We start from the raw sequence: 23769 nt of genomic DNA on the forward strand, positions 1-23769 counted from the left end.
CCCATTGCACATGCGAGACCACGAGGTAATCGGCCAATCGAGAGAAAAAGAGAGAGAGAAAGAGAGCGCGGACTTATCACGTATATATACACGATCAGATAATAAAGAGAGAAAAGAGGGCTCTTTATTTCGCATTCCGTTCTCGTGACCTTATTCGAGAGATCAACCGGTGCGCGAGAACCGCACCGGATGAAGCGTTATTAATAATTGGGGCTTGATTAATCGAGATGATCGTTCTCGTCGCGTGAATTATATTATACATTACATAATATCGGACACTGTGTGTGTATGTGTACGTATCTCTATATGTACAATGTTGATTAAATGTGTCTTTGATTTAATAGTTGCATAAGCGACTGTCATTGTCCTAAAAAAAGACGCATATTTTTTTACAAATTGTTAAATGAATCTAGGGATTCTGATTAAAGGGAAATTATTTTATAAATATCCCTCTATTCTTTCTTTTACGTTGAATACATTACAATAATGTCATCGAATTATTCGAAGAGACCCTCAACCGATTAAATGTCAATGAGAAGTCCTTGTCGACAAAGCTTTTTATCTTTCGTAGTTAAATAAGCTAAATATTGTTCCGTACGATTTGGATATAACAATAATAAGTCGCAATCGAAATTTGCAGCTTACATAACGGTGCAGCACGCGGGTGTTACTCGAGACATGCAACAGACGAATTATCTAAGTAGAATTAACTGAAACTGAACCCGGACACGCCGTCTTTCCGACGCCGGGTTGCTCACGCGACGCTATTTTAATCTCACTTTTGCTATTGCAAGTTCGACCGAGCAACTTGCAAAAATTTCAACCATCGTTGTAATTGCAGCGTGCATCGACGTGTGATTTGTTTGCCGATAAATCAGAATCACGCGCCGCGCAGAAATCGCTCTTGTTCCGGCTGATTGCTCGCTCGGATATCACTCGATTTAGTTCCGCATGGCAGTTTGAGAGAAAAAGGAGAACGAAAGAGGAAGGTCGTTTTGCGCAATAGGCTTTAATGGGGCCGTCGACCTATACGTCACTTCGATAATGCTCGTTTTGTGCGATCGATGGGGAAATCGAGAAGCCAAGACGCGGTGATTAATGCGGGCAAGGTTGTTGACCGAGGATAAGTTTCATTAGAGAATTTTATTTTTTTCGTTTAATATCTCATATATTAATGTTACATGAAAAATAATGTTGTTTAGTTGCTAGTTCTTATTTGATTGCGATAGAAAAAAAATCTTATATATATATATATATACACACATTTATTTATTTATTTATTTATTATTGTAGAGATACTTATTTGTACATTTATTAAAAGTTTGTTGGATTATTGTGATAATTGAATAATTTAAGAGAACAGATGAAAAAATAAAAATATTAGAAAATATTGACGGATATACTACGCCAAATGACAGCGCGATCCATTTTTTCAAAGATATAATTCTGAAAATTTAAAGCATCATCACTAAGATAAATGTAATAGGTTTACGATAAATAAGTGATGTTGACGATCGATGACATTAAACCGTAAATACTTGTTATAGCTCGTAAACGTCTACATTCAAGTTTAGAGATATTTTATAAACATCTTATTCGACGAAAAATTCCATTTATATAAAAAAAAATTATTACGTAGCTTTAAAAATTAAAAATTGCTAAGTGATCGCAAAAAATGTTTCGATTTAATAAAAACTAAATTAATATAAATTCCAGGCGCGTAAACACATAGTTTTTACCTTATACGAAATATTTGCATGCAAAGAGAATTTTTAAACTAAATAAAAAAATGTAAAAAAAATAACAACCGAATAAAAATAATATTTACAGAGTGATGGAATAAACACATCCAACATAATAAATCTGTATGATTCTTACTGCCTTGCATGACGCACTTTTATGTAAACTTAACGGTGATCGCTATAAATAAATATATGCATTGAAAAAATATTGTTACGGTAAATAAATTTGACGAGAAAATGCAACAGAATGCATGACTGGCGCGCATATTTTATGATGCATCGAGCGCCATCGGTTTTATGACGCTTTTAATTCATTGGACAGTATTACGTTACGTGTATTACGTATCGCGTTTTACGTACACTTGATTGTGGCATTGTGCAATGCTAATTAAAGTCCGATCTCTACATAATAATTAATTAATCGTCATGGAAGGCCGGATCGCAATTCCATTTGCAATCCCGTCGCACGATGAGACAATTAGAGATTGATACGTGAAACAATGTCATTCGTACTCGCGCATAATTTTCTATTTAGTTTGACACATTAATACGATCCAAGTGCAATTTATTTTCTGTCGTTAGTATCAAATTTCACAGAACGTAACGCGAGTCAATAGAAGAATCTGTTATATAACTTAGCATCATATGCAGAATATTTGTCTCAAAATATTTCAATCATCCAAGTTATATATTAATTCACTAAAATTTTTGAAACTTAATTCGACGTAAGTCATTTGAAATTAAATTCGATGAAAATCTGACAGAATAAAATTTATCTGAAAGTTCAAGATTAATTAAGCGCATAAAATTGGCTAATTTCGACTTACTCGCAATAATAGACCTCATATGTCTCTGTTCTCGCTATTATTATAGCTTCAAACAAGCACTATTTTCGGCCAAGTCGTTCGCCTCTCATGCATTATGCATTATATCGCACTGCAACGAAGGAAGATTCTCCTAGAACGGGAAGAGCTCGGGCTCGCTCGTGCGTACGTTCAAACCTCGGACGGAATTGGATTAAGCGATTCATACGAATCACGCGAGAACGATTATAAGACGATCGGTGATAAGAAAATTATTACGCCGCCACATGCTCTGTTTACTTGCTTACCGATATACGGGGGGATCCAACGGTTTCATCCGGTGTACGATAAGGCACAAGATGGTACAACACGATTTTTTCGTCTCGATTTTTGCTTCATTATGAATTCAAGGGGTGATAGGCCAACCATTCTTCTTCTTCTCCTCTCCTCGGAAAATTAACATCTTCGACAAGGGAAAAACCTAAAATCATAGAAATAGGTGCCCAATCTCGATAAGAAATAAAAATCAACACACGTAAAAGTAAAAGAAAGAGAAACTCATTTCTCGAAATATTCTGAAGAGAAATGAAGAAAGTCATTAATTATTTATATACTATATAAATTGTTAAAATATAATACTCAAAATATAATAAAATAATAGTCAAAATATAAAAAATAATAATCAAAATATAATTAATATAATAATCAAAATATAATTAAAATATAATAATAAAAAAAAATTATTTAAAACACTATATATTTGATTGAAAATACAGGTGATATCATATGATGTTGAAATAAGTACAGGATTTGACAGACCCACTTTCGACCCCAAAATCAGCGTAAACATAGCATGTATTTATAATTTCGAAGGCTGTCAAATAGCGCGAATGTTACATACTTCGTGCATACTTCTACCCCTCGTTTAGGTAGACGTGACTATTCTTTAAACGCGGAAGTCGATGTGCGATAAGGTTGTCCCGCTCTAAGGAAGATTAACGAGCCAGCTTCAAGCCGTTATCGCGTTTTCGATCGCGAGGTTGCTTAATGCTAACGTTTTACGCCCCGTTTAGTAACAGCGGAATGCACTGTATACAACGCGTTATGTAAATTTATCGAACGAAATTTCCCAAGAAATCGTCGACGACGCGCAAAAATATCCTTTATTCCGTGTCGCGCATAATCCAAGCTTATCGTGAAATTAACATAGAACGAAGCATTTACATTCCTCTCCCTCTCTCCCCCCTCACGACAGAGATAACGATATTTAATTATATCTCGATACTTCGATATTCAATCGAGCGGGCAAAATTAATGTTTGCGGAATCGTGATTTTCCCTGGTTACAAAACATGTAATCCCGACAAAATTGGCGCTATTTTTACACATCGGCTGACGATGAAATCGAGAAAATGACGTTCCACCGATAGAATGTCGTTATAACTTTTACCGAGCATGTTTGCTTCGTTAAAGTGTCGAAATAATTAGCAATTTGCATTGTCCAATTAAATGTCTTCTATGTTTGTTTGTAATATGAATGGAATATAAACTGAAATACATGGAAATATATCCAAACATTAATTTACCATTTTATAAAGCAGAAAGATCGTCGATCTACATCATTTTATTCATTGTATTATATCATTCTCCCTTTGCGTAATTTTTTCTCAGCTGAAATACTGTAATATATTAATGGTATTTTCAAATAAAACATTATATTATATTATAACGCTTCACTGCTGGAATTTTATGTATCAAGTAGCATTCACAACGTGTCAGGTGAAAAATCGCACTATATCGATAAAATTGGAGTACACGAGTCTCGTTTTTCTTTCGAAACAAAATACAGGTTAACATGGCATTTTTTCCGCGCACAAAAAGGGAGAAAATATTTGGGCGATCGCTCACAACATTAAATTTTGTTTGCAAATTTTTATGTTGAACAATGCGTCAATAGTATCGATATTATCATGTTGCTTATTATTTAGAAATTTGAATAAATCAAGAGAGAGAGAGAGACACGTGTCTCAGGCCAAATCACACGCGATAATGCTTAAGCAGACGCGTTGACTTATTTTTTCTTTAAAAAGAATTTTTACATCGCTCCTACGTGATCGATTCGCGTGGTGTTTTTCCTCTTGGCATCGCGTTTAAGTCACCACGTCGTACGATTATGAGTGCAGGTACCCTCATGGCCATCGCGCGTAGCCTCGTCCGATCAAGACCTGACTATACTACTGACAAACGCGCTGAGGCGACTTACCGGAAAAAATGATCGATATCGACACTTATGTTAATGATTATGGAAGCGTACCGGATTGAAAAGCCGAGATAAAATATGATACGTTATCGTATAATTTGTCATTTTATAAAAGAGCGAAACTTTAACGATGACATTGATGTTATTAAAAACGATAATAAAATAATAGAATATTTTTCATTTTATTCGTCATATTTGACTGTATTACATAATTTTTTAAGGTTTAACATTTGAATTTTTTAATCATTTCAATTAAATATTAGAGGAAAATTATATCGACACAGAATAAAATATTTCACGACAGATCTGGATTAATAATAAATGTGTTTTATTATTTACAATTATATTACTTTCTTATTATATTTCATTAGTAGCATTATATGCTAAACTTTCTGTGATTAAAGCTTAATCAGATTGCTGATTATATTATTTTAAACTGTTATTGCAAAAAATTATATAATCTATCAAGAGAATAATAATTAATTTCAGGGTTCCAGGTAGATCATCTCTGTATGCTATTTTATAATTAAATTTTGATTGCTTAAGAAGAAGAAACTGTTGGAAACTCAACTGTTCGTATTTATAATAATTACATTTAATTAAAATTATTTTTAAATTAGTGGTAAATTTCGAAAATGTATTGTATATATATCCAATAATAACAAAGTGATACGTAATAATAACATTAATACAATTGCGTAAACGTCAATGCTTGAATTATCAGGGAAAGAAGAAACTTCCGGCCTACCCTGCTTATATTATTATCTTAAAACTTGCAGCGCTCGCTTGCAGAAGCAAACTGACGTTGATTTAATTAAGGACGGTGATTTAAACTGTATTTGCGGAAGTCGCTTATCGGTGGCACTCGAATAATGCGATCGTGGCACCCGATATACGATCGCGACCAAGATTTTATTCGCCGTGACTGATCCAACCGAGCGAGTTCAACGCGAGAATGTTACGAGAACAAATATCAGGCAGAGAGCAAGTCGAGAGGGTAGCAGTAAAACGGGACATTAAATCACTCGCTCGCGCAAGCACGCAGTGCAATTGTAGGAGGTGAAAATGACCAAGATGGAGTTCCGCACTCAATTCCGAGCTCCAGCCTGAATTGTATGCTTTCCGTAATACTGGAATTTGGTTAGCAGTAATGTAATTGGCAACAAGATACACAAGGAGACAAAGTGAATAGTTGCATCGCGCCACGAGTTAAAACAAATTCGAATGATTAAAATAGCAATGTGGGTGTATGATATTACAAATGATATTAATTAATTGCATCCACGGTGCACATATAAGGTAAATATATCATTTTGCTCTTTGAAAGTCGGCTTTCAAAGAAGAATGCACAAGGGACTTGGGATAAAATTTGATACCGCTGTCGCGCGCGCTAAAACCGTGGTAGAAAATATAATAGGATTGTTGGTGAAAAATGAATGCGCCACCAAATGGGCTGGACACACGGCCGCGTTGAATTTATGATACAATTTCGCGCGTTTCACGTCGGCGCGTCGTGTCGAAGTGCAATTGGCCCGAGAGATTTTCGGTTCGGCTCGACAAGTCCAAGCTCGATGTCCCTCTCGTTCCGAAGAAGTGTGACAGGACTCGGCGACAGGACAGGAGTGACATAATGTACACGCGACAGGCGGAAGTTAGCGGCGCGCATCGTGGACTATTTCCGACACGACTACCGCCCACATGGGTCTCCACGGCATCGAATTTCGCGTCCCGCTCGACGAAAACTTTCGATTGCCAACATTGTTCGGTATTTCGTTTTCTGCGTGTATACAACCAACTGCGTATTTGCTGTACGTGTGTTTGTGCGAAACTCGATTTTTCCGTCGCCAGGAAATTAAATTTTTGCGAAGAGATCTAAGCCGCGAAGCGGGTCCACGGAAAATGAGAATGTAACAATTAAATTCGTGACAAGAGAGACGGATTAATTGAATGCTTGTTCAATTTTTTAGAGGATATTAAAACGTGCGTTTTATTTTTGTGTCGCTTCTACCACTAGTAACACAGTAAATCAAGCACAAATTATATTTAAGCAAAAAAAAATTTTCTTAGACATTTAATTTTCCAAATTGAAATCTGTATATTAATTTATTGGATTCTGATGAGGAACGAGAAGTCTCTGTATGTTTCAAATATTTAATAAAGTATTATGATTTATCATTGCATTACACAAATATAATATACACATAATAGAATAAATATATATACACATAATAGAACCGAATTAAAATCGATAAATTACGATTCACAAAGTTACACGTATATTTTAAATTAAATTATTTTAAAATACTTAAAAGAACTTAAATGCTATGTTTTCTTTTCTTTTTTCGTTAAAATTTTTAAAAGTAACTTTCAAACGATTTCTATATTATAGATATAAATAAGCCAATTATCACGAGGTAAATTGTTTCTTTAGACTATCAGTGAAATCACGCATTACTGCGCGTTTATTGTCGTGTATCTTCGTGAATGTAATTAGCGAGTTCGTATATACTAATTGACGATAAAATTCACGCGACCTTACTTCGCTCGAGCTTGACACATTTACCATATCATATATCATCGTTCCATTCGTTTTATTCTTTTTTCAGTACGATATAGAAAATGAGATACATTTCAGAAATTTTATTTAGGTCTGAACGATAAAAAAAAAATACAAATATATTGGAACACGATTGTGCAATTAAACAATCTAATAAATTCGAGATATTCGAATACATCGAATTATCTACAGATTCACGCACTCATCGATTATCGGCCCGATGGAATTGCTCATGTAGCCTTTTAATTACTTTTTAATTGAATGCCACTTTTTCTGCAACATTTTTTTCAATTGCCTTTGACACTTTCGATCAAATATCGTTTTCAGTGAGATAAAGCGGGAACGAGTATATCGAGTCATTAAATACTTTATAATCCGTATTTACTATTATTCCCACGGTGAGATGTACTTTTCATCCTCATCGTAAGTTCTGAAGTAATGAAAACTTTAATGGAATTTAACACTGAACTTTCGCGGCCCTTTTCCCTCCCGATAAACTGACAAACGTCCATTAACTCCCTTCGGAATCGACAATTCGCATCGAATAAACATAATTAAAAAGCATTGTTGTAAATAAAAAATTCGACATCTTCTTTTGTTACAAAAAGAAATTGCCCGAATTTTAATTCTAATTCAATGCAACGTAATATTAAAAAAATAAAATTGAGATTATTTAAAAAAAGATTGACAGCAAAAAACAAAATTTTGAACAAAGATAATATACAAAATTACATGTACGTGTCATCTATTTTGTAAAGCGTTTATTACTACCAAAAAATACGTCCATTAAATGTGCAAATTGTGCTGTAAATAAATTTCGACGTGACAATCTGCGTTTTAATTTCCCCCAAAAAAATCTCTAAAAAAGGCGTTCGAAGAATAGGATGGCAAATGAATAATGGAATAATCGGGATAGATTATATCCAACACGAAGAGGGAGAGAGAGAGACAGAATGTGCCTGCAACTTTGAGAGCCGTGTGGCAAATTACTTTCACCTATCGATCTCAAGTGGCTCTTACACTTCGCCAAGCTCGCTATAATATAATACACACGTAGACTACCGCCAGTATTAATAATTGCTTTGCTACGACGAACAATATCATGCGCATCCCATAATTAATGCTCCCTCAAAGTTCCCGGTACGCTGCACAACGACAATCGAAATAATTATATTTGTTGCGGTTAATGCATTGGCGAAAGTTCAATGTTATGAATTTCAAGTTGCGGAAATTAACACGTATCGATAGATGCCACTGCGCAAATAAATTCGCTGTTAGAAATAACATAAAAATAAATATTATCGTGCGCGTTATTTTACGTACGCGACACACGTAGTGATTCTGTTATATTGTCACGTAAAAAAATTTTTATAGACAAATACACGATCGTAAAAGCTAAAATTTTTTATTGTCTATTCACGATTTTTAGATATCCTTTATGACCGATTGCTGCTTGTCGATTTATTTATCACGGATTTATCGTAGCTTTGAGAAAAAAAATTATATATAAAAGGCGCTATTATTTTGATAAAAAAAAAAAAAAACATAATTTATATAGTATTTCAAAAAATCGTAATTTCAGAAAATATCTTCTAAGGGGAGGAAGTAAAAAATTCAGGAGAACTATAATAATTGCATTTCTAGACCTGTATATATCAAACGTCGCGTGATATTTCGAAAGTAATATCAAAGAATTATAATCTCGGACAAAATTATTTCTCTCTTTTGTGCACAGCTTGGATTTCTTCCTTAATCGCGAACGTAGGCAGTAGAGAAGCCTGAAAATTATTTGTCTAGACACGCGATATGAGCACTGTGAACTCTAGTTGCAACGAATAAAATTTCTCGCCAGGACGGGATGCGAGTAAAGTCGTCCCAAGTGGTGCGAGAAACGACACATAGTCCCAGAAGTCAGTCTTTTTTCTATCTAACAATTATGTTGTCCGCAGAAAATTAAATAGTTCTTGTGAGATTATACATGACAATTATATTGTCCGAGGAAAATTAGATTAGCATCGCGAAATATGGCCGCTTGAATTAAATATTTCCAGATTTGATTTAACAATTATTCTAAATGCACCGAATTATTAATTATTACCTTTTTTCAAGTATTTAACAATCTATTTTAACTAAAAATATAAAAAGCTTTAATTATGCAGATAAATATTTAAGAGACTCTTTAAAAATATTGCAGTTTTTAAAAAGAAGTAAAAATTAAAAACGAACATTATATTAAATAAATTCGCAAAGAGAGGATTCGTTCATAATAAAATGTAATGTTACTCTACAAACACTAAAGATTTAATGGAAATGGCCGCAGCATCTCGCGCATATTACATCTCGTATTATTGCAATCATGCTTGAAAACATATTGTATCTCTCAGATGTGCCTTCATAATTTTTTCACCGAATTTATTGCAAATTATAATATTTACAAAGAAAATGTGAAGTGTATAATATATTACACTGCAGCAACTTTGTACGCTACTTAAAGCTTAAGAAGACACGGTATCTAAAAGCTCTTTTGCGATAGTACACGAATCATTATACATTAATGACGTTACCTTGAACTACGTTAAGTTTCATCGAATATTAATTCAAGACATGATCGAAGAACCGTAATTAGTTGAAGCGACCGCGAAAAACATGTCGAGAGACAGAAAGGAAGAAAGATAGAGAGATAAAGGAAGAATCTTGCTGTAGCAAATTTTCTTTTTGTGCAGGAGAAACATGAAGTAACGGACACGGGTCCATTATTGCCCCGGAGGGCTTTCCAGCGTCTGGAGGCAGAGAAGACACGGTGACACGAAGAAAATACGGCATGGATTTCCCGAAACGAGAATGGAGTCACAGGCTTAGTCTTCGCGGTAGCCGAAGAGCTCACGAGGTAACTGTTCCGTCGAGAATTGTATTATTTAGAATACCAAACATAATCGGGATTTGTGCGCAAAGTGTACTATAAGAGAAACACTTAAGTAAATTCTTTGATATTTTATCGAATACTTGTTGCGAAATTTTTGCTACGTTAAAATTAAATATCGTTGTAAAAATATATTTATAAACGAGATTTTTTTATATGCAGGGTGTCAGGGCAATCTCTTCCCAAAAAAGCTCTTGTAGCTTACCTCGAGAGCTTTTCAAAACACTATAATAAAGTATTTTTTCATTGAACACTTTTCGAGTTATGAGGCTTGAAATAATCTCTTAATTTTTACATAAACCATAAAATATTTAGTAAAATATTCATTTTTCGATTATCTTACCTTAATACTTTTGTGTATAAAATAATGAAAGGAATCAATTGGCGTAAAGAAAACATAATTGTTTCGAAAAAAAAAATATGTAATTGTTAATTGCAAATTACATATTTATTCTTCACATTACATATCATTTTGTACATAAAACTATTAAGGTAAGATAATCGAAAAATGAATATTTTACTAGATATTTTAAGGTTTATGTAAAATTGAAATATTATTTTAAGCTTCATAACTCGAAAAGCACTCGATGAAAAAATACTTTATTATAGTGTTTTGAAAAGCTCTCGAGGTAAGCTGTAAGAATTTTTTTGGGGAAGAGATTGCCCTGACATCCTGTATACATCATAATAAAGCGCGTCAATTCAATCATAAAAGTATAAATATATAAAATATATAAAATATACGGTTGAGAATTAAAATTAATATTCTAGCTTTGTATTATCGATTATAATTATCATCCCTAATTGCGTGCCGCGCTTCCGTTTTACGTTCACGATTGCAGATAAAAAGAAACAAAATAAAGAAACTTATTGTGCAAGTTACACACGCGAGGGATGCATGCCCTAAATTATTCATAAGCAGGTTTTTCGTTCTGAACATTCGTGTATTCATCCACCGTATCATACGTTAAAGCATACTTTTCATACGTGTCGTCAAGAGATATCACGTTTTGAAAACGTTTCAAACGTGATCGAACGTATGCGTCTGTATTATTTCCGGAACGGACGTGTAATTGCTTTATGTTATATATCTCCCGATAATTACAGATTGACATTAACGTAATTCAATCGTTGCACACGTGCACATTCGTAATAAAATTTATATTGTCATTACTTTCATCAATATTAATATCGATATTAATATCGTGTATTCGAAAGCATAAAATTATTTTATATGCTATGACATGCTATAATATACACTCGATATTAAAATGAGGTATGCAACGGTATGACAATATAACGACTTCTGTGTGGAAATAAATTTACAAAATCCAATATTCTGTTAATTTATACGGCAAAAAAGATATGTGAATCTAGATTAAAGAAACATTATCAGAGCTGGAGATTACGTGCTATCATATGTACACTGTAAAAACATTTTTCATCATTATGTATATATGTTGCGGATTATTTTGGAAAAGTAAAAAAAATTTTTCTCCATAGCAGTGATATAAAGCAACTGAACTGGAGGAAAACTCGGAGATAAACGCGTTGACATAACACTCTCATTACGAATTACAGAGATATATTCGGCGTAACGAAGTGCCAGGTGGCATGTTATCAGCCTCTCGCGAAACACACATATGTTAAGAACACGTCGACGAAGGATAAAGGCATTTACGGCACTAAATTCCGAGTGTTTAGAATTTTATTTAGCTTCATGAACAGACAACGAACGTCCATTAGCGCGTTTTATCGTCGTGTTTATGCATCACACAAAGGGATGCTTAACAATGCCATCATTAATTCGATGTCTCGTTAAGATTCCGACATTTCAGAAAATCCTCGCACATTAATATAATTTTTATTCGTATAAACAACACTGCGAAATTTCGATATAATAAGACAAACAAAAATAAAATCAGTTATTATATAATCCGGTGCTCTTATTCGCGATTTGACAGACGGAAACGTGGAGCTTGACAGAATAGATTGCTGCTTATTGCGAATTCCGTCGGATGAAGTAGTGCGCACTGGTGCACATTAAAGAACGTCATACGCAAATCCACGTAAAGGCATAGTAATTTGTATTATCATACATAACCAGTTGAATTCGCAAGACATAACTTACTTGATTGGATATAATATACATTAGACATCTGTTTAATTAAAATTTATATATTCACATTCAAGTAAGTTAATTAATGAATGATATTTAAATCTACTCTAGCGATTTATTGCATTCAAGTAAATGCACTATATTAGACAAATTACAGGTTTTTAATACGTTTAAATAAAACACGTGAAATAATAAAGAATCTAAATAATGACATTGAACATCTAAATCTCGTCATTATTAGACATCTGTTTAATTAAGATTTATATTCACATTCAAGTAAATTATAATTAATGGATAATATTTAAATCTACTCTAGCGATTTATTACATTCAAGTAATGCACTATATTAGACAAATTACAGGTTTTTAATACGTTTAATAAAACACGTGAAATAATAAAGAATCTAAATAATGACATTGAACATCTAAATCTCGTCATTATTAGACATCTGTTTAATTAAGATTTATATATTCACATTCAAGTAAATTAATTAATGGATGATGTTAAATCTACTCTAGCGATTTATTGCATTCAAGTAAATATACTATATTAGACAAATTACAGGTTTTTAATACGTTTAATAAAACACGTGACATAATAAAGAATCTAAATGACATTGAACATCTAAATAACGACGAGATTTTAAACGATGAATAGAAAGATGACAATAATGTCATAATCTTGTAGTCAGAGAGATATGCTCTTTAAAAATGGAGGCTGGTAAACGCAATGCTATTAACTCGACGCGACCAACATTAAGCAGCACGTTTAAATGACATTAATGGGGCACTTGCGAACGCGCGAATCATTCTCGCGATAATCGTACAACGTTCTCGTAATGAAACGACATTATCGCGTTTTAACGTTCTCCTCTCTCTTTTAATACATTATTTTATATCGCAATTTAATATGCTCGCTCACTCAGGTATTTGCCGGCCAAGGAATGCACGTAATGTTGTAATACTCCTTCTCTGGCATAATAATTTCTAGCTGAGGAAGCAGAGTCCGGTACACGCATTTTATCCCGATGTTGCGCACATAATTTACCGCAACTAACTTGTTGTACAATGTATATTCGTAGCGAAATATATTACGAGACATATGTTCGTTCGAGCAAAAGCTCGCCTTAAATGCATCTCACGCCGTGTGATTCCATTTATCAGTATAGAGAAATACTGGAAAAATCCTAATTATTGTACATTACATAACGTTATTAAGCTATTAATATCCATTTCAGTGGAAAATATTTCGCACAATTAAAACTTAAAGTACAAAAAAGCAATATTAATAAAATAAATATAAATAAAACATAATATTTTTCTCAGAAAATTAAATACGATTAAAAATATATAAAGAAATTAAAGACGATAGTTGAAAAGCCAATTTTTATCTACTAATAAAAAGTTATATTTGAGTGATAACTGTCTAATCTGACTGAAATTATACAGAAGAAATATTAGAATAAGATAGTAAATGAATATATTCTTAGATTTTAATTGTGCTCTGTAACGTTATATAATAATGTATGTAACGTATAATTAAAAGCATGACGTCAGACACGTTAATATTGTACTGTATTTTCTACCGTGCACGATTATCGCGCGGTAGAAACTGCGAACAATTAATTTTCATATCTTGTCCCTTTATCGCCACATTGTCATAGGGCGATAATGAATGATACTGCAGTAGCCGTAATATTTTTCCATATCTTTCACATTTTTTTACGGCATCTCGTTAACACATATTTCTACATAAGTGAGCTCTTGGTAAATTTTAACGTTTGGCCAGTAATATATTTCTCATTCGTTACATTCGTCGTCTAATCACGTATGAGTCATTTATCGACGCGAAACGCGTACTTCTAACTCGCGTGTCCTTTACTCACCCTTCATCTAGCTTGTAATGTAATGTAAAATCGATTTACTTTATTTACTTGCTTCAAAAGTGCCATAGAGTATAAAAGTGCTTTTCGAGTATATTACAATTTATCTGACCTAACATCTCGCGCGAATACTTTTCTAGAAATATCTTTTATTAACCGATATATTTCACGCAAACATGTTTTTATGAAAATTTAAACAAATGTTACACTTTTTTCATTTATTTCAAAAAAGTGTTTTTGCCTCGCGATAGATAAATATGATATATTCTCTCTCCCTAATTATGCATGCTGCCGGCGATATTTCGTGGAACAGATATTTTCGTCTATTGTATTTAAAGTGCAATGCAGAACGAATAATAACGCAAACGAAGCCATTCAAAATAGAAATTAACAAAGCTAGTGCTCGTCTATTTTAATTTAATTAGAAAATGTGATAATTAAAATATTTTAAAGTAGAGCTTCTTAAAAACAAGACATACTTGCTCTTACAGCTCCGTAACACAAATATTAATATACCGTAATAAAATATAATTACCACGTAAAATATTTTCGTAGAAATATGAAAGTAGATTTCGCATCGTTATCTGAGTTTCCAGCGACGTTTATTGCGTATACACGCTTTTTGGAATATTTTCCCGATACTCGATCGTTACAAACATCGTTCGTCTTGGCGACCAACATGGAAAAGCACACGTACCTCGTTAGAGTAAATAAAAAAGGTGTCTCGAATCGAACGTGTCGAGAAACACGAGAGCGCCTCGCTCGGTGAAATACGCGATGAAATATAGCATTTGAAACGAGCCCCGTCTTTGCGGGACGCGCGTGCAAGTTTTCCTATCTAATCAGCACGAACGAACGTCCGCAGAAAAGTTGAATAACTTAAGAAAGGTAATTTTCGCGGACGCTGTGCATGTGCAACGATCGAGACTGCAAGCTACACTTATTTCTAATAAACGATTATAAAATATTTGCAAAAAAAATAACTCCAATAAAGAACTGATCGAATCGCGGAGATGCGTGAGATGAAAATATTGAACAAATGCGAATATTTTCAGATAATTAACTGACGTATTAAAGGAAAAATCTTACATTTTTATTCAGACATTTAAATGAGTATTAAAGGGAAAAGCTCGTATTTTTATTAAGATGTGAAAGTCTCTCTTCACTTATTATTCGATTCACTGATATATTGTATGTTTTTATATTATTAAATTGTTATATGGTACATTGATAACTTGTCTTGTACAGATAATTAATATTGCCGAATACAATATTAATATGTTATGTTCGATCAACCGAATGCAATCTCTTTTTTATACGATAAACGAAATTAATTATACTCTACTCAATATACTCGATAATTAAAGTTTATCGATGGAAAAATACTAAATGAACGTAGTACGATTCAGAACAATCAACTGTGTTGATGCAAAGGAAATTGCGCTAGCATTTTCGCTTAATCAACAGAGTGCAGAGCAAAAAGAAAAAAATGTGCGTTTGATACGATTACAAGTACGAGAAATATTTCATGAGTAATAGGACAACAGATATAACGTTATTTCACTCTTCCATTTAAACACGACATGCAATTGGCGCACTTATTTCATTCCTGAAAGCTTAAATTGGAAGGATAATATATACAAAATGTCGCGAAAAATTCCCTCTTTTATAAGAATAAATCTAAAATTTTATTATGGTATTTAATTAATTTTATTATGGTATTAAAATTTCAAACTTTACGAAAAATCCGTGAGTTTGCAAAATTTAATTATTAATAATTATTAATTTAATTATTAATAATTAATAATAATTACACAAATGTTTAAACGAAAATTCGCGTAGCAAAATAACATGACTGAATGTTATCAATCGAATGAATGCGTGAATTTCATGTTCTTTTCGAAATGTCATTATTTAATTACATATCGGAATGATACTTCGCGTAGTGCGATCACCACTTAAGTGAAACATATCAGAGAACGCGCCGACATAAAAGTAAAATAATACCAGGTCGTACAAGACGAGACTTCTCTTTCTCTTTACATTTCTTCTAGGAAATTGTCGGTCATAATAGAGCAATTTTTGCAACGCACGATATTAAAAAGCACACAGTACGAAATATCGAGCAGGTTACAACGGAAGAAACGTTCCGATCCTGTATTTTAATGAAATACCTTTCATTCGTTAGAGCTCTCTTAAGAAAAGATCACAAATATTTCACTAATTTCTTCCCCGGCCGCCCACGAGAAATAAATACGAATAATAATAACAATATCATTTAAATATTTACATTTCTTATGAACTTTTTACCGTGCAAAATAAATCATACTCTCCGCGTAATATTTTTTTCGCTAAAATTAAGGATACGTTACGGAGATATATGGCGTGAAAAAATCCGGATTTTCTCCTGATGAGAAAATATTTCCTCTCGAGACGCTCAGATGCGAAACCGTTATTTTCCGTCATATTCAGAGCAAAAAAAAATATCCATCTGATCCGCATACGAAACGTTGCACTAGCGCAGGGTTAAGAAACGCATTACGCGACGTATATATATACAGGGTGTCAGGGCAATCTCTTCCCAAAAAAAAATTCTTGTAGCTTACCTCGAGAGTTTTTTAAAACACTATAATAAAGTATTTTTTCATCAAGTACTTTTCGAGTTATGAGGCTTGAAATAATTTCTTAATTTTTACATAAACTATAAAATATCTAATAAAATATTCATTTTTCGATTACCTTAATACTTTTATGTCCAACAAAATAATGAGAGGAATCAATTGGTGTAAAGAAAACACATAATTGTTTCGAAAAAAAAAAAAAAATGTAATTGTTAATTGCAAATTACATATTTTTTTCTTCGAAACAATTATGTGTTTTCTTTACACCAATTGATTCCTCTCATTATTTTCTATATAAAAGGATTAAGGTAAGATAATCGAAAAATGAATATTTTACTAGATATTTTATGGTTTATGTAAAATTAAAAGATTATTTCAAGCCTCATAACTCGAAAAGTACTCGATGAAAAAATACTTTATTTTGGTGTTTTGAAAATCTCTCGAGGTACAAGAGCTTTCTTTTTGGGAAGAGATTGCCCTGACACCCTGTATATATAATATTGTTATCGCGAAAACTGAATAAACCCGCAACGAAGCGGTGACAGCTCCGCCGTTGAAAATTTTGTCGAGCTGAAAACTGAATGGCAAGCATCGAGATGATATACGAATGATACGCGAAGGAATACGCGTATCATTCGTATATCATCTCGATGCTTGCCATTCAGTTTTCAGCTGAAATCGCGAAAAACGGAAAATTATATCGTAAATATATGACAATGAAATAAGAATGAAAACACGCGCTATAGAATTTTCGCGACACGTATATAATAATCACATACATATATGTGTACATAAAGAATTAAATCCCGCGTTTCAGTTTGGAAAGAGAGAGAGAACATCAGATTTATTTACTTCAAAATCGCACTTTAATTTCGCGAATAGCGAGACAAACTACGTACCAAAAATACATTATATTACATTTATTAATTTATACGTATTATTATTCATATTATATATTAATTTATATCATATTTATTTAATTTGAATTATGTATATTATCACTGTACTATTTATATTTATGTTATCTATTATTAATATTCATATATAATTATATATTAATTTATATTACTACTTTCCACATTTTTTTATAACTATTTTTTTATTATGTAACTAACTAACAAAAGTTTATGTATCGTATTTAATTTGGGTTTTTCGTAAAACTGACATATCGCGTTTTTGCAATCAAAAGTTATCTTTGCAAAGAAGAAAAAGTTGTACTGGTTTGAATTAATTTTATCAAAAGATAGAGATGTATCTTTGGCGTTATAGCAAAAAATAGACACCAAATATTTCAAAAAAACTCTTCAAACGAAAGTCTGTAGAATAAAATACATGAATAAAAGAAACATTACGAGAGAGGCAAATGCGTAATTCTGAAAGGGTCCGAGAGGCATGGAAAACCTAATTTAAATTGTCATATTAAATTGAGCGCATTTGAGATTAATGTCAATCACGCACTGACATTGATGTTGAGGTTACGTTCGATTACTGCGTCATTCACTGGTACGGTCATTAACATATTTGTCAATAATTATCGGAGGAAATTACCAGAGGATAAAATACGAGCAATATTTCCCCATTCAGATTCATCGATCATTAATCTCCGTTAATATTTTTAATGCGTGTTTGATCGGACAAATCCTGTCTTATATTATTGATCAGTCGCAATTTCGGAAAAAATAAAAAATCATCTGACTCACTTATGTCGAAGAATCTGCGCTGCTCCGTCGCCGCTGTTGCCTCTCCTTTATTCCTCCATTGTTTTTGCACAATTCGATTCCATATTGTCTTCCAATAATCTTCGCACAATTCGTTTCCATGCACTAGAACACAAGTCAATTGAGAGAGTACGAATAATTAGGATCTCGCGCGTTAACACCCGATCAGCTGTCATTTCGTATCGCACGATTCACTTTCACGCACTCGCACACAAATTAATCGAGATGTAGTACGAATACTTGTGCTCTCGCACATTGACACTGATCGTTTGTATTTCGTATCGTCCTTTCGACACGTATCACGCGACGCGAGACGACTTGGAAGGAGAAAATATCCCGACCATTGTTTGTTGACATTGAATGTTAACGTGTAACGCGTACCAACCGACAAATAAAAATTCATTTGCGGCAAGTTTCACGGCGGCAATTTAATACGCACAATAATAGACATATATACAATATAATATTTAAATATAAATGTATGTATAAATTAACTTTATAAGTATTTATCCACATTGCCTTTCAATTATCTTCGCACAATTCGTTTGTCAATTGAGAGAGTACGAATAGTTACGATCCCGCGCGTTAACATCCGGTCAGCTGTCATTTCACATCGCACGATTCACTTTCACGCACTCGCACACAAATTAATCGAGATGTAGCACGAATACTTGTGATCTCGCACATTGACACTGATCGACTGTATTTCGTATCGTCCTTTCGACACGTATCACGCGACGACTTGGAAGGAGAAAATAACACAGCGCCGACTATTGTTTGTTGACATTGAACGTTGACGTGTAACGCGTACCAACCGACAAAAAAAAATTTCATTTGCGGCAAGTTTCACGGCAGTAATTTAATATGCACAATAATAGACATATATACAATATAATATTTAAATATAAATGTATGTATAAATAAACTTTATAAATATTTATGCTTGCAAAATGAAAACTTTTATAACGTTTATTCGAATTTTAATATTTATTACGTTCACTACTATTTATCGAGTATTGTCTGTATGTTTTTTTTAGGAACAATAAGTAAAATTTAAAATATAATATATATTATTCCGACGACGTATTTTTGATATATACATACATTTTATATTATATATATATTGTATGAAAATTATTTCAGGTTTATTGGAAAAAAGATACTTTTAACATCGGATCAGAAGAAGACTGTGTGTCATGTCACCAGAGACACTATTATTTATATCGCCGCAGGCACCGAAAATATCTACTTGGTTCTGTTCAAAGCAAAGGCAAAATGGCTCGAGCAACGTCAAAAGAAAGTCAACACCCGTTACGTAAATTTTCGCAACTTTGCGTAGGAATTGCAGAATACAGTGGAGGGAAATGTGAAGCCGCGTTTTTGTTCTACAATGTATAACGTCATGCATAAGTCGCACTTGTGTGTCAAAAGTTCCTCAAAATCTCCCTCTTTCTTTCTTGAGCACGTTCTCTTTTGACTATCTTTTCATATACATATTTAAAATTACATATGAAAATATTTTTAACCATTAACTTAGAGCAGATCGAACAGAGTAAATTTGTATCAATAAATTATGTGTATTTTCTGTGCATTATTTTTTATAAAAATTTTATTCTTCGATAGATCATATTATATTAGCTTTTATATAATTCCCTTTATAAATACATTCTCGTTAATCCTAGTCACAACGAACTTTTTTTCGAAATCTCGTTTGAGAAAAAAATCTTCAAATTCACCGAGAATAATTCTTTATTGGAGCGAAGATACAAAGTATTAGAAAACATTTCGTACATTTTGCCGATGGAATGAACGCAAAGCATGTCGGCTGTCAGGAATTTCAACATAGTCATCATCCACATATGCGGTCAAGACCCATCGGTTGTGGTAAACGCGAATCATTGATGCGAAAAGTAGGTATGATAGCTTTCGCGTAACGGAGCTTCGTTTTCTTCAGGATCGATGAGTAACATCGACCTTCTCGGAGCGGACGCGCGGAGATTGAAATCATGGCCCATAAACATGCCGCATCGTCCTGGTTTTCCGCCTTTTTCTCTTTTTTTTTCTGTCTTTTTCCCGGGACTCTTTATGCCGTCTTCGTATTTTCCGCAGCGGTGCATATATCTATGCATATAACCGGAACAACGAGAATCCTCACATGCCACGTACAGAGCAAGCTTGCATAAATAATATTTGTGCCGGCTTTGTCTTATTCCACGATTCGCAAATAGAGAGCGGATTCGCGCTTAATTATTCGAAGCTGATTTCAATGCACCGACGCGCAAAACGTGGCTGTTTACTCATTGTCATTTTAATTAGCATTCTGCATACCTTGAGTTCTAAATTGAAAAGACCTTCGGAACCTTTCCGCTAAATTTAAGAGGGCACGAAAATAATTAAGGGTGGTATTAATTTAAAAGCTGTCATTATATATACACTATATTTAGCAGATTGTTTATTTCATCTTATTTTATGTTTGCGATTTAATTTAATGTAAATATTTATGAATGTACTTCACAGATTAATTTCAAAAAATTAATGTAAAAATAATATTTTGCCTGTCAATAAGAATTCAAAGTTTAGAGAAGATGATATAGAAAAAAAGAAATATGTATATATTTTCTTCTTTTAATGATTCTCTTAATAATCTGCATTCTAACATTCGGATCGAATGTTCTGCTTTTTATTTGTGCCACATAATAATGTATTGCACCCTTATCGGCTAATTCTCTTTACATCGTGTCGCACTCTTCAAACAAGGGCAACATTAAGGCGAAAAAAATAGAAAGAGAAAAAGAGAAGAAGCAAAAATGTAGAAAAAATTCGAATTTTTCTTTTTATAGAAAATAGAAATTTAATACGATACAATCCTCGCTCTATATCACATAGAAAGATTCGTAAGAGTTTTCACTAAGAATATTCTCTTTTTTTTCTGAATTTTTTTCAACATTTATAATATATTGTATCAAATGCCGAGATTTTTTAGATACATAATGATTAATTAATAATTACTAGTTGCTAGTTGCTTGTCATAAATCTTCGGACATGAATATTTCGATCCGCAAATTTAATAAATATATATAAAAATATATATAATATAATATATTTTATATACGCATATGTAATATAAAATTAAAAAATGATTTATCATCTTAGAATTTATATAAAGTTCATACGTTGTCATAAAAAATCAAATAACTCCAAAATCCCTCAAACATTTATCAGTGTTTTTATTAAAAAAGATAACCGTGAGTGAGACACATTTTATCAGGGCATAAATCGTTTCGCTTTATTCCCGACAGGGCGAGATCGGTCCTAGAACGATAGCCGGTGCCGCCAGGACCACGAGGAGATGGGCCAGCCTCAGGCAACACGTGAGCAGCGGCAATGACGGTGGTAAACCCCGCGTCGAGCTACTGTTCGATACGCCGGGTTCCAAACCCTCCACGCCATCCTCGCAACCGCACACGCCTAATACACCAAAAACACCGCATACCCCACCAATTAAGAAGTCTAATTGGGAGGTCATCGAGCACTTTACCGGCGCGCCACGACCTTCCATCATCACAGTGAGTTATCCAACTTTTTATCGAGTGTGTTGACACGTTGTAGGGATAAACTCATCGAAAATGTCCATCAAAAACTATAAATTGCTGATTAACAAAGATTAAAATTGTATACTATGTTAAATTATACTATGTTATAATGAGAATTACACAACTCGAGCTTATAAAAAAATGGATGAAGTAAGAAAAAATTGCTCCAAGTGTAAAAAAAATAAATGATCAAAATAAAATTATATTTAATTATATTATAACTTCGTATATTCTTTGTGTTATACAGTTATAATTTAACGGCGAATGTCTGATTACGCTAATTAATTTTTTAAATTGGTTGAGCAATCATCAAAGGAATATTTATAATTGAGTGAACAACTTTAGATGGAATAATTTTAATGTCCACTATATTACTGATATTATTAGCAATTAAAACAGACATGTTTATGTATTAATTATTCATTAAATGTTTTATATCAATCTCTATCCGCAGAATTAGATACTTAAACCCTCGAGAAAATTGAATATTGATTTTAATTAATTTTTTATTTTCTCTCGAAGAGGAGAGCAAATTTATCTCATTAATTTTAATAAACTTTTTAAACGTGATATTTGCGTAATTTGAGTCTTTTGTAACGTTAATAGATAGATACCGAATTCGGGAATTGAATAGAATTACTATAATTCTGATCAATTTCTCAAAGTCGCTCGATATATTATTATCCGCAGATGTCGAATCTATCGACGTTATTGGGCGAAGTTTATTAAAATTTACTAAAAGGTAAAATTTCGACTATCTCCGGGAAAGAAAGTTCTTCATTAATAACGGCGTGCACGTGACTGTACGAATGGTACGACCGCTCGATATTTTCGCTGCACGCGCATCACGTTTCTCCATTATCGTGGCCGAGTCTTCATCGGGAAAGGTACAAATCGTTGAACAAAACGAGGAAAGGAGAAACGGTGCGGAAAGACGAAACCACTTTGTCAGATCCTTTCCCCTTTGATGCGTCTGCTCGATTTTCAAGAGGGAGACGTCGAGACATCGTGCATCACATTGCACGCGATGTCCCGATATTGAACCTTGCCAATACACAACGAACTGATGTTTCCTCGACATAATCGATACAGACTTCGATTCGCGTGCTTTATTTCATGCATTTTATTCTCGTTTCGTTGTAACTCTTTTTATTAATATATTTATCGCGCATCGAAATTCATAAATTTGTTAACTTTATTATCCTCATCGATATCAATATCGTTTTAATATTCGGTTAAATATTTGTCCGCGATTTTTAACGGTAGAAAGAATTGCGTAAATATGTGGCGAAATTTAATAGAAAAAAAATATTGAGAGACGCAGAAGCGGGTAACAAAATGGACAAGCAAATCGCAATAATTTTCTCTCAATAATAGCGTTTCGTACATCATATTTTGCGCGCGTTCAGTGGATTTTCCTTGATAGAGAGGACTAATCGTTACGGAAAGTGTACACACGCAAGCGGTCATCGTATGTACAAATAATCGCATTGGGCTAGGTAACGATTATCGTATTATAGACAAACACTGGCAAACATACCGGCTACCCGTGTAT

The 23769-nt window shown here is 33.1% G+C and overlaps 2 protein-coding genes across 6 annotated transcripts in view; one reads left to right on the forward strand and one right to left on the reverse strand.

Moving 5' to 3' along the window:
• LOC145965402 (uncharacterized) overlaps positions 1-23769 on the reverse strand; it is a 120188-nt gene that overhangs the window by 25200 nt on the left and 71219 nt on the right. Inside the window, exons 2-3 of one of the 4 annotated variants that reach the window (XM_083088921.1) lie at positions 18604-18726; positions 2854-3026 (exon numbers count right to left, since the gene is read on the reverse strand). The exons of 2 other annotated variants lie outside the window; for them this stretch is intronic. The gene's annotated coding sequence lies outside the window, so the exon portion shown is untranslated. The remainder of the gene's footprint in view (positions 1-2853; positions 3027-18603; positions 18727-23769) is intronic. One more of the 4 variants, XM_083088922.1, reaches the window with a different exon arrangement.
• The window catches only part of LOC145965400 (adenylate cyclase type 6), a 92323-nt gene that overhangs the window by 8488 nt on the left and 60066 nt on the right, over positions 1-23769 (forward strand). For both annotated transcript variants that reach the window (XM_083088912.1, XM_083088913.1), the window contains exons 2-3: positions 10085-10248; positions 21921-22187. In XM_083088912.1, the coding sequence (XP_082945038.1) occupies positions 10183-10248; positions 21921-22187 (333 nt within the window). In that variant the 5' untranslated portion in view covers positions 10085-10182. The remainder of the gene's footprint in view (positions 1-10084; positions 10249-21920; positions 22188-23769) is intronic.

The sequence above is a fragment of the Camponotus vicinus genome, unplaced genomic scaffold (genome assembly GCF_025532165.1).
Source record: "Camponotus vicinus isolate PSW18456_S1 unplaced genomic scaffold, iyCamVici1.0 SCAF_14, whole genome shotgun sequence".
Classification (NCBI taxonomy): Eukaryota; Metazoa; Arthropoda; class Insecta; order Hymenoptera; family Formicidae; genus Camponotus; species Camponotus vicinus.